Source organism: Bufo bufo, chromosome 3 (genome assembly GCF_905171765.1).
Source record: "Bufo bufo chromosome 3, aBufBuf1.1, whole genome shotgun sequence".
NCBI classification, from domain to species: Eukaryota; Metazoa; Chordata; class Amphibia; order Anura; family Bufonidae; genus Bufo; species Bufo bufo.
The window spans coordinates 350,334,776-350,347,712 of record NC_053391.1 but is presented as its reverse complement, the minus strand read 5'-3'; the positions used below and the strand labels follow the sequence as shown (position 1 = coordinate 350,347,712).

The following is a 12,937-nucleotide window of genomic DNA, read 5'->3' as shown; positions in this document are numbered from 1 at the left end:
GATACATTTTATGGAATAGCTAAGGGCTCTTTCACACTTGCGTTGTCCGGATCCGTCGTGCACTCCATTTGCCGGAGGTGCCCGCCGGATCCGTAACAACGCAAGTGAACTGAAAGCATTTGAAGATGGATCCGTCTTCAAAATGCGTTCAGTGTTACTATGGCAGCCAGGACGCTATTAAAGTCCTGGCTGCCATAGTAGTAGTGGGGAGCGGGGGAGCAGTATACTTACAGTCCGTGCGGCTCCCGGGGCGTTCCAGAATGACGTCAGAGCGCCCCATGCGCATGGATGACGTGTCCATGGGATCACGTCACCCATGCGCGTGGGGCACCCTGACGTCACTCTGAAGCGCCCTGGGAGCCGCACGGACGGTAAGTATACTGCTCCCCCACTCCCCACTACACTTTACCATGGCAAACAGGACTTTAGTGTCCTGGGAGCCATGGTAACCATTCAGAAAAAGCTAAACGTCAGATCCGGTAATGCGCCGAAACGATGTTTAGCTTAAGGCCGGATCCGGATTAATGCCTTTCAATGGGCATTAATTCCGGATCCGGCCTTGCAGCAAGTGTTCAGGATTTTTGACCGGAGCAAAAAGCGCAGCATGCTGCGGTATTTTCTCCGGCCAAAAAACGTTCCGTTCCGGAACTGAAGACATCCTGATGCATCCTGAATGGATTTCTCTCCATTCAGAATGCATTAGGATAAAACTGATTCTTCCGGCATAGAGCCCCGACAACGGAACTCTATGCCGGAAAAAAAGAACGCAGGTGTGAAAGAGCCCTTAGTGACTATACAAAATTTTTAATTACATGCAATTAGAAAAGTGTTTAGATCCAGGTGCTGGTTTGAAAAATCTAGAATGTTTTTGTGGGACAACCCCTTTAAACAATCAGAGATGTAGATCCCCTTTGGGCCATATGAAAAATGTGCATCTTGGCCCCATCCAGAAGTTACTATTGACCTCATACATGTCAGACTAGTCTTTGGGCCTCTTTGGCACTAGGGCCCATTTATGACTGCAGTCCCTGCACCCTCCGTATCTAAGCTACTGCAGAAAATATGTGCCTGATAAGTGTTTGATCATTTCATTCACATTAATGTAATATCAGGTTGGCCTAGAGATGCAGCATACTTACTGAGAATCCAATGAAAACCCCAGCATTATATAAACTCCAGCTTGGCTCTCTTACATCTGTAGTGGCATTGCAGCCTGTTGTTCTCGTAGTCAAGTTGAACCCCTTTGTAATTGCTGATGTATACCTGCCATGGGATGTAGCTTTATCAGAGGCACGAGTGCCCTTCATCAGGCATTTTTAGGATTTGAAATGAGATTCTATGACTATTTAGGAGTGATGCTAAAGGAGTGCCTCTACTGGCTGAAAACCCCTCTATCACGCTCATTCGAAAAAGGGAGATTCTGAATAGTTAGAAGTGATTTGTTTTTATGTTTCATGCCTTCTTTCAGAATCTGTGTCCCTGTGTGACCTGGTCGTGCTTTTCACCCACATTATGTTGTATTGCCCAAATGGACAGAAAAGAGCACTTGGAGCCTATGCAGGTAATGATGAGAACATCTTCTATTGTTCTTGTATTTTTTTTGCACCTGCTCGCCGTCCACATTGCACCACTGAGCAGTGTAATTACAACTTCGCCGTCCTATTCACTTCAATCTTCAAGTGAATGGGAAGGCAGAGCTGTAATTACACCTGCTCACCACTGTGGTTGGGATGGCGAGCAGGTAAACAGTGAAGAGAAGGCAGCGCTCATACGAGCGATGCGCTCTCTTAAAGCAGCTGATCAGCCGGGGTGCTGGGAGTCAGACCCCCACCGATCAGATATTGATGACCTATCCTAAGGAAAGGTCATCAATATAAAAAAAGAGGACAACCCCTTTAACTCTGTCTGTCAAACCAGGTTTGAGTGAAGGTGGTGACTTACTTAGAGCACCAAATTGCCCCTATGCTATCAGAGAAATATGATCGATCAGGGCTTCACACATTACACAATACACTGCTTATCTGTGGGCTTTGTTTCTCCCACACTCAAGTCAGACTATGTTTTTACAGTATTTAAAACTTGAATATAATTTAAAAAATCAGTATGCTGACATACCTGAATAAGGACATGTGCTAGATTAGATAATTCGTGTGAAATGAAGCGAGTGGTGGAGACGTTTCTCACTCTGTTTGGTACAATATTAGTTGTGTGGTTACAGCAGGGGTTTTCCTGGTTTGATTGGCGTCACTGTAAATTGCTTGCTTGGCAGTACTGTTCATGTTCCAGTCCTCGTCTGTTAAGAGAACAATAGAGTCATTCCAGTCCTCCACCAATGAGATGACAATGAGGACTACCTTGCAGATAAACCCTTTCCTGTCCAGCAGTGTTAAGGACCCTTTACATGGGCCGAGAATCGCATAGATCATCGCTAACAAGCGTTCATAATAACACTCGTTAGTCAAGATCTGGCAGTGTAAATGTACCGCCAATGAACGAGTGAAATGCTCGTTCATCAGGTAATTGGATCGTTTGTGTGAACACAAAAATCCTTGTTTCCTGATCGTACTGTGTAAACACAATCTGCTGCCGGGAATCAACGAGTCTGTATGGGGAACAGTGATGGCATTAGTGATCACTCCTCCCCATCTCTGGACGCGATCGCTACATGTAAAAGCAGCGGCCTCCTCCACCAGCAAGCAGCAGATTTTCGGGAAGGAACGCTTGTGTTCTCTCTCCTACTGCTACAGAAGGACAATATTCTGTATTTAATTTTCAATTACCAGTATTTTTTGCCATCGTCTTATGGGGCGAGTACTAATGAGCGCTTCCTTTATTCAAGCGCTCATTAGGACCAGGAAGCTTCCTGGTCCTCGGCTGTCGGCGGTGCATAGCGTGAGGGCCCTCTGTGACCTCACGCTGTGCGCATCAGTTCACAGCACGGCTGCGGCAGGAATAGGACGGGCGCGGGCTGTGAGGAGCGGCGGCGTCTGGAGCAGGAAAGGTAAGTGGTTTATTTATTTTATCTGGCATGAGGCAATGGGGGCTGATCTGAGGCAATGGGGGCTGATGAGAGGCATAAGGGCTGATTTGAGGCATGGGGGCTGATATGGGGCTGATGAGAGCCGTGGGGGCTTATGAGAGGCATGGGGCTCTTATCTGAGGTCTGATTGGGGTCATTTATATTGGGATGAGAGGCATGGGGGCTAATGAGAGGCATAAGGGCTGATAATGGGGGCTGATTATGGGCGCTGATGAGAGAAATAAGGGCTGATTATGGGGGCTGATGTGAGAAATAAGGGCTGATTTAGAGGTGATCAGAGGCATAGGAGCTGATATGGGATCTGATGAGAGGCATGGGGCTGATATTGGGGGCTGATGAGAGTGGGGAAAAAATGCCCCAGCGTCTTATGGGGCGAATACTAATGAGCGCTTTCTTTATGGAAGCACTCATTAGTCCAGAGGACCGGGAAGCTTCCTGGTCCTTGGCTGTCGGCTGTGCACAGCATGAGGACGGTCTGTGACCTCACGCTGTGCGCATCAGTTCACAGCACAGCTGTGGCAGGAAGAAGACGGGCGCGGGCGGTGAGGAGAGTCGGTGTACGGAGCAGGAGAGGTAAGTGGTTTATTTATTTTATCTGGCATGAGGCAATGGGGCTGATAATGGGGGCTAATGAGAGGCATAAGGGCTGATAATAGGGGCTAATGAGGCATAAGGGCTGATTATGGGGGTTGATGAGAGAAATAAGGGCTGATGAGAGGCATGGGGGCTGATGAGAGGCATGGGGGCTGATGAGAAGCATGGGGGCTGATGAGAGGCATGGGGGCTGATGAGAGGCATGGGGGCTGATGAGAGGCATGGGGGCTGATGAGAGGCATGGGGGCTGATGAGAGGCATGGGGCTAATATGGGGGTGATGAGAGGCATAGGGAGGGGCTGATGAGGCATGGGGCTGATATGGGGGTGATGAGAGGCATAGGAGCTGATATGGTTGCTGATGAGAGGCATCGGGGCTGATGAGAGGCATGGGGCTGATATGGGGGTGATGATAGGCATAGGAGCTGATATGGGAGCTGATGAGAGGCATGGGGCTGATATGGGAGTGATGAGAGGCATAAGGACTGATATGGGGCTGATGAGAGGCATGGGGCTCTTATCTGAGGTCTGATTGGTGGTCATTTACATTGGGGTCTGAGCTAAGGTCTGATTGGGGTCTTATTAACATTGGGGGTCTGATTGGGGCTGTCAGCTGAGGTCTGATTAACATTGGGGGTCTGATTGGTGGTCTCACCTGAGGTGTAATGAAAAATATTTTTTTCCTATTGTCCTCCTCTAAAACGTAGGTGCGTCTTATGGGCTGATGCGTCTTATAGGACGATAAATATGGTATATAATACAGGCAACAATTCTAAACAAAAAAGCCATTTTGCTTTATATATTTTTGTGACGTGCTACCAATTATTGGGCACATGGTACTGTATTTAGATGATGATAAGTCTCTAGTTCTGTGGCAGAAAGATGGCTATACACTATCAGATATCTGAGTTCCCCTGTCTTTGGCATGGCTAGCCCTTATTGAATGTGAATGATACATCCAGGCATCCATATGGGCACAGAAATCATAAGGTGTCACAATCCGCCATGCTCGTATTGCTAGCACATTTGGGTTGATTGGGAATTCATTTCTCATGTAGATATTACAGAACTTTTTGGGCATCTCTGATGGTCCATATGGGTGGATCCCTACAACTAAGTGTCTGCTGAGCTCAGTAAAGTGCACCTATCCATTCATTGAGGCTTCAGATTTGAGAAGCGGTTCAGGTACTGTATTCCTCAAAGGACTGCTGCGTGTTTGTTTTAGGAACCATTATGGATCCAAGTTCATGGACCCTCTCCATACCATTCCCACAGTATGGGAAAAAGATGGTTTTCACAGGAACTTTTCTTCTGCAGTGGGATCTCTACTGTATATTGACTCCACCAGGACACAATTCTTTTCTAATACCCCTGTAACATGAATTGCTGTTTGTACCTCCAGGAAGCTATGCTCCAGCACATCTAGCTATGGAAGTTCTCAAAATGCTCTGTGATCGGAAGGAATGTGCCAGTGAATGCCTGTACAATGGGGCCGTCATAGAGAGCCTGCTGTCTCCAATACGAAAGCTTCTGAAAGCAAAGAAGGTCCGTGCTGGGTATCATTCTAATGCAGTACAAACCTTGATCGAAACTGGCACACTGTTATCTTAGCATTTTCATTTTTGCTATTTGGGGTCCTCCTATTTGGACAATAGTTAGATGCCTTGATAATAGGCTGATCACAAAGTGTTCCTGTGTTGGGACCCCATTGATCGACAGGGCCAAGTTACTGAATTGTCACTTGCCTGGCTCTGTCAATCAAGGAGTGGGAGGGCCTGAGAGGAAGGAGGAGGAGCAAGAGTGCACAGAGTGGCTTGGGTCTGCCCTCAGTGCACATAACTGCTCATTTACATATGGATTTAAAGTAATTTTTTTTCTCCACCATAAGCAACAAATCACTAAGAGGAAGTTATCATTACATTCAGCTGAGTTAGCCCTACAAGGCATTGTGCCTGGTTTTATCAGTACATTTCCTGGTCACACAATCCCTTTCTTATTTCCCCCCCTCATTTTCCTGCCTCTGTCTGGTGTAGACCTGGGCATGTTGAGATGCCCTGAGCCTGGAATGAGGCAGCATTGTGTCCTTTGCTGTTAACCCTCCATCATGGGTATTAGGGCAGCATTGTGATACCACAACGGAAGCACGTAAGGTAATCTATATGGCTGGTGCTCCTGTAATGTCTTTCATGATTTCTGTGTTTTCAGGTTCACCAAAACTGTGATGAATGCACATTGACATTTCTTGCTGATATTTTGGCCAGGATCGCCTCTAATGGAGCAGGGCTCTCATTACTTTTCTATGGAGAAAAGACAGGTTCTACCAAGGACAGGTATGTACCGCAGTGAAAATGGTCAAAGGTATTCTCCATATCAGTAGGGAGCTAGGACCTCGAAGCTAAACGCCAACACTTCTTTTTTTTTTTTTCCCAGTATTACCATATCTCAGGGTGGCAAAGTGTTAATTCCAGTGGTGCAGTGGCTGTGCCAAATGTGCATTCTTTGCCATTCCAAGCACTGGAAATTCCCAGGGTTTCCATTCTCAGCATAGAGTGTAGAACTTATGAATTATGATAAGCTTCAGCCTTGTCAAAAGAGAGTACCCATTCATTCAGGGCACTGGTGGGGTCCAGCTTCAGCACTCCCATAAATGTTATTTTCTGAAATAATAAAATGGAAAGGGGTTATCCAACCCCCAAAGCGATTTTATTTATGGCCCCGAAAGTGCTCAGGCTAAGAAAAAAAACAACACGTATTCACTGATTCTCCGTTTCATCACCAAGGGTCCCGTCCCTCGTACGCTTGGTCTCCTGTAGACTGGAAGTGTGACATTCTGACGGTATCTGTTCATTGGCATTAGCAGTCACATGCCGCCTGGTGCACATGACCACAGGCAGGGCCTTTCTTCTATGACTGTGTATACACAGATAGCTGTATGAAGGAGGCGGTCCTATCAGTGATTGACAGCCTTCCCTCTATGACTGTATACAGAGAGAGCTGTATGGAGGAGGCGGTCCTATCAGTGATTGACAGCCTTCCCTCTATGACTGTGTATGCAGAGATAGCTGTATGAAGGAGGCGATCCTATCAGTGACTGACAGCCTTCCCTCTAGGACTGTGTACACAGAGATAGGACCTCCTCCTCCATATAGCTATCTCTGTGTACACAGTCCTAGAGGGAAGGCTGTCAGTCACTGATAGGATCGCCTCCTTCATACAGCTATCTCTGCATACACAGTCATAGAGGGAAGGCTGTCAATCACTGATAGGACCGCCTCCTCCATACAGCTCTCTCTGTATACAGTCATAGAGGGAAGGCTGTCAATCACTGATAGGACCGCCTCCTTCATACAGCTATCTGTGTATACACAGTCATAGAAGAAAGGCTCTCAGTCACTGATAGGACCTCCTCCTCCATACAGCTATCTCTGTATACACAGTCATAGAGGGAAGGCTGTCAATCACTGATAGGACCGCCTCCTCCATACAGCTATCAGTGATTGACAGCCTTCCCTCTATGACTGTGTATACAGAGAGAGCTGTATGGAGGAGGCGGTCCTATAAGTGATTGACAGTCTTCCCTCTATGACTGTGTATACAGAGAGAGCTGTATGGAGGAGGAGGTCCTATCAGTGATTGACAGCCTTCCCTCTATGACTGTGTATACAGAGAGAGCTGTATAGAGGAGGCAGTCCTATCAGTGATTGACAGCCTTCCCTCTATGACTGTGTATGCAGAGATAGCTGTATGAAGGAGGCGATCCTATCAGTGATTGACAGCCTTCCCTCTATGTCTGTGTATGCAGAGATAGCTGTATGAAGGAGGAGGTCCTATCAGTGACTGACAGCCTTCCCTCTGTGACTGTGTATACAGAGAGAGCTGTATGGAGGAGGAGGTCCTATCGGTGATTGACAGCCTTCCCTCTATGACTGTGTATACAGAGATAGCTGTATGGAGGAGGCGGTCCTATCAGTGATTGACAGCCTTCCCTCTATGACTGTGTATACAGAGATAGCTGTATGGAGGAGGCGGTCCTATCAGTGATTGACAGCCTTCCCTCTATGACTGTGTATACAGAGATAGCTGTATGGAGGAGGGGGTCCTATCAGTGATTGACAGCCTTCCCTCTATGACTGTGTATACACAGATAGCTGTATGGAGGAGGAGGTCCTATCAGTGATGCACATTGACATTTCTTGCTGATATTTTGGCCAGGATCGCCTCTAATGGAGCAGGGCTCTCATTACTTTTCTATGGAGAAAAGACAGGTTCTACCAAGGACAGGTATGTACCGCAGTGAAAATGGTCAAAGGTATTCTCCATATCAGTAGGGAGCTAGGACCTCGAAGCTAAACGCCAACACTTCTTTTTTTTTTTTTTCCCAGTATTACCATATCTCAGGGTGGCAAAGTGTTAATTCCAGTGGTGCAGTGGCTGTGCCAAATGTGCATTCTTTGCCATTCCAAGCACTGGAAATTCCCAGGGTTTCCATTCTCAGCATAGAGTGTAGAACTTATGAATTATGATAAGCTTCAGCCTTGTCAAAAGAGAGTACCCATTCATTCAGGGCACTGGTGGGGTCCAGCTTCAGCACTCCCATAAATGTTATTTTCTGAAATAATAAAATGGAAAGGGGTTATCCAACCCCCAAAGCGATTTTATTTATGGCCCCGAAAGTGCTCAGGCTAAGAAAAAAAACAACACGTATTCACTGATTCTCCGTTTCATCACCAAGGGTCCCGTCCCTCGTACGCTTGGTCTCCTGTAGACTGGAAGTGTGACATTCTGACGGTATCTGTTCATTGGCATTAGCAGTCACATGCCGCCTGGTGCACATGACCACAGGCAGGATGTCATACTTCCGGACGCAGCAGGGACAAGACCCTTGGCGCTGGAACGGAGCACTGGTGAATAGGTCACTGCCTATTTTATGCTAATCGCTTTCAGAGCCATAATTAAAATATCTTTGGGAGTTGGACAACTTTTACCACCTAAACAGTAGGAATAAAGCAATTATCAGTCCAATACTGAACTGAGGAACTAACTGACCCTAGTAGGAGAAGGGAAATTTTTCTTAAAGGGAACCTGTCATGTTGAACATTATGTTTGGGCTGCAGGTAGCATGTTATAGAGCAGGAGGAGCTGAGCAGATTGAAATATAGTTGAAATATAGTTTTGTGGGAAAAGATTCAGTAAAATGTGCAATTTACACATTTAAATTCCTGCTCATTCTTGGCTTTGAAGTCAAGGAGGCAGTCCTGTCAGTGACTAACAGCTATCTGTGTATTCACAGTCATAGAGGGAAGGCTGTCAATCACTGATAGCTGTATGGAGGAGGCGGTCCTATCAGGGATTGAGAGCCTTCCCTCTATGACTGTGTATACAGAGAGAGCTGTATGGAGGAGGCGGTCCTATCAGTGATTGACAGCCATCCCTCTATGTCTGTGTATACAGAGAGAGCTGTATGGAGGAGGCGGTCCTATCAGTGATTGACAGCCTTCCCTCTATGACTGTGTATACACAGATAGCTGTATGGAGGAAGCGGTCCTATCAGTGATTGACAGCCTTGCCTCTATGACTGTGTATACAGAGAGAGCTGTATGGAGGAGGCGGTCCTATCAGTGATTGACAGCCTTCCCTCTATGACTGTGTATACAGAGAGAGCTGTATGGAGGAGGAGGTCCTATCAGTGACTGAGAGCCTTTCTTCTATGACTGTGTATACACAGATAGCTGTATGAAGGAGGCGGTCCTATCAGTGATTGACAGCCTTCCCTCTATGACTGTATACAGAGAGAGCTGTATGGAGGAGGCGGTCCTATCAGTGATTGACAGCCTTCCCTCTATGACTGTGTATGCAGAGATAGCTGTATGAAGGAGGCGATCCTATCAGTGACTGACAGCCTTCCCTCTAGGACTGTGTACACAGAGATAGGACCTCCTCCTCCATATAGCTATCTCTGTGTACACAGTCCTAGAGGGAAGGCTGTCAGTCACTGATAGGATCGCCTCCTTCATACAGCTATCTCTGCATACACAGTCATAGAGGGAAGGCTGTCAATCACTGATAGGACCGCCTCCTCCATACAGCTCTCTCTGTATACAGTCATAGAGGGAAGGCTGTCAATCACTGATAGGACCGCCTCCTTCATACAGCTATCTGTGTATACACAGTCATAGAAGAAAGGCTCTCAGTCACTGATAGGACCTCCTCCTCCATACAGCTATCTCTGTATACACAGTCATAGAGGGAAGGCTGTCAATCACTGATAGGACCGCCTCCTCCATACAGCTATCAGTGATTGACAGCCTTCCCTCTATGACTGTGTATACAGAGAGAGCTGTATGCTGGAGGCGGTCCTATAAGTGATTGACAGTCTTCCCTCTATGACTGTGTATACAGAGAGAGCTGTATAGAGGAGGCAGTCCTATCAGTGATTGACAGCCTTCCCTCTATGACTGTGTATGCAGAGATAGCTGTATGAAGGAGGCGATCCTATCAGTGATTGACAGCCTTCCCTCTATGTCTGTGTATGCAGAGATAGCTGTATGAAGGAGGAGGTCCTATCAGTGACTGACAGTCTTCCCTCTGTGACTGTGTATACAGAGAGAGCTGTATGGAGGAGGAGGTCCTATCGGTGATTGACAGCCTTCCCTCTATGACTGTGTATACAGAGATAGCTGTATGGAGGAGGCGGTCCTATCAGTGATTGACAGCCTTCCCTCTATGTCTGTGTATGCAGAGATAGCTGTATGAAGGAGGAGGTCCTATCAGTGATTGACAGCCTTCCCTCTGTGACTGTGTATACAGAGAGAGCTGTATGGAGGAGGAGGTCCTATCGGTGATTGACAGCCTTCCCTCTATGACTGTGTATACAGAGATAGCTGTATGGAGGAGGCGGTCCTATCAGTGATTGACAGCCTTCCCTCTATGACTGTGTATACAGAGATAGCTGTATGGAGGAGGGGGTCCTATCAGTGATTGACAGCCTTCCCTCTATGACTGTGTATACACAGAGAGCTGTATGGAGGAGGCGGTCCTATCAGTGATTGACAGCTTCCCCCTTATGACTGTGTATACAGACATAGCTGTCAATCACTGATAGAACATCCCCTTGACCAAAGCCAAAAATCTGCAGAAATTTAAATGAATGAAATACAAGTTATACTGAATCTTTTCCCACAAAACTGTCTGCTCAGCTCCTCCTGCTCTATAAAGTGCTGCCTGCTGATTATTTAGCATTTTCATAGTGACGGTTTCCTTTATGAAAAGTTTCTCTTCTCCTTTGTAAAGAAGTTGCAGAAAGTGGGGTTATAAGAACGTCATCAGCCCGCCACGCTCAGTTACATCTTTGATTCCATTACTGTATGTGCCTATGTGATTGCCCAGTTGCCTGTATCATTCCAGTACTGCAGGTGCTCATGTGATTGCCCAATTTTCCAAGAAACTTCTCAGTGACGATATTACTATCTTCACGGAATCCAATCTACTGCCTGTCCTGAAAGGATCATTCCTATTTGTGTGTCGTCAGATGTACCAAACATGTGAAGGTCTCCAAGTGTTAGCTCCTTACCAATTGCATGGATGCATTGCAGGAGCCTGGAGAAAGGTAACATGCATTTTCATTGAGCTAAGTCTATCACGTCTTTGTCCCACAAGCAGGACACTATATTTTTATATTTTCATTGCTGCCAACTGTAGGTATTTCAGTAATTGACCACCCAGAATAGTCTATAATAGTTCTAAAATTGGTAACTATGAGTAGCGATGGGAATTATGACTTCAGCTGCCAGCTCGGTAGTGGTAGGTACTAGGCATAGCACTAGTAGAGGTATAAGATAGCTTTAAAATGTACCCTCTGTTACTGGATACTGGTCGTGCCCATGTGGCTATTAATTCAGAATTCAATAATAGGGTATATAAATTTAGGTTTTCTAAACATGACCGCTCATTTAAAGGGGTTGTCTGGTTTGAACCAGAAACAGGCAACAGTGGGACATGCTATACAACAATGAAAGCAGCATAATACCATTGGTCCCGTTCTCCCCGTCGGGCAGTTTACCTGACCTCATGTGACCACTGTAGTCAGTCCCTGGCTTCAGCGGTGTAAATTATACAAACCCTTTAAAGTAGCTATGTCATTCCCAAGGGACAACACACAGACAAATACCGATCTACATAGCAAAGTCCCCTGTCCTCAGATTGACATCTCCTTGCACTTTAACCCTTACCATCCTGACAAATGGATCTCGGTTAATTGGTTGAGCATTTGGTTTCCACATGCTATGGCACCAAAAATCGGTCTAAAAAGTGGCACAATTTGGCGCACGTAGGGCTCCTCAGGAAAGGGGCAGGTCTACGATGCACCATTTTGTGCCAAAACTGTTCCACAATTCTGGAGTAAAAATCTGTCCCAAAGTAAGCCAACCAATAGTTGGTACAGAGTCAGAGAAAATGGTCTATTATTATTAATATTTATTTTAAAGAGCCATTAATTCCATGACGCTGTACATCCAGACAGGTTACACAAATATAAAAATACAATAAACAAGAAATTATTAACAGACTGTTACAGAGGGGTAGAAGTCCCTGCCCGCAAGAGCTTACAATCTGTAAGGGAAGGGGAGAACACAGTAGGTGAGGGTATAGGCTGCTCCTGTGGTGGCAGCATGCTCATTGCAGATGGTAGGCTTTCCTGAAGAGGTGGGTTTTCAGGTTACTCTTGAAGGTTTGGATGTTGGGGGGAGAGCCTGATGTGTTGGGGTAGTGAGTTCCAGAGTAAGGGAGAGGCAGGTGAGAAATCTTGTAGTCGATTGTGTGAGGAACAGATGAGAGGAGAACTGAGGAGGAGGTCCTGTGAGGATCTGAGATGCACCACATTTATCATCCAGCCTGAGCTCCTGTGATAGATCTGGTGCAGGTCTAGGCAGCTTGTCTAAGCTTATGCCCTCTGTAGGGTTAATAAATCTGGGCCTATATGTTTTCTACCATATTGCAATATCCCAGTTTCTGTGCTGCATATAATACCCATTAAAGAGATCTAAGCTGCCTCAAAAGCTTGCTTCTTCGGCCTCTTCTGTTAGCCAGTAACACTCCCTAATACTCTACTACTTTTATATGTCCACAGACCGTTTTAATTTCCGAAAGGACTCCAACCCCTGTCGCAGGAGCCGTGTCTCTTTCCGAGAGTCAGGATTCCCAGGGGATGTAAGTATATGTTCCAATGTAAGCACCCATTAACAAGTTACCGAAACATTGGAGAAGACAGCAATGTGAGGGTCCAGTGAATGAATGGACTATGGCACAT

The 12,937-nt window shown here is 46.3% G+C and overlaps 1 protein-coding gene across 3 annotated transcripts in view; it reads left to right on the top strand.

Moving 5' to 3' along the window:
- TBC1D32 (TBC1 domain family member 32) overlaps positions 1-12,937 on the top strand; it is an 84,233-nt gene that overhangs the window by 26,370 nt on the left and 44,926 nt on the right. For all 3 annotated transcript variants that reach the window (XM_040424454.1, XM_040424455.1, XM_040424453.1), the window contains exons 14-18: positions 1,469-1,561; positions 5,036-5,178; positions 5,839-5,963; positions 11,038-11,239; positions 12,758-12,837. In XM_040424454.1, the coding sequence (XP_040280388.1) occupies positions 1,469-1,561; positions 5,036-5,178; positions 5,839-5,963; positions 11,038-11,239; positions 12,758-12,837 (643 nt within the window). The remainder of the gene's footprint in view (positions 1-1,468; positions 1,562-5,035; positions 5,179-5,838; positions 5,964-11,037; positions 11,240-12,757; positions 12,838-12,937) is intronic.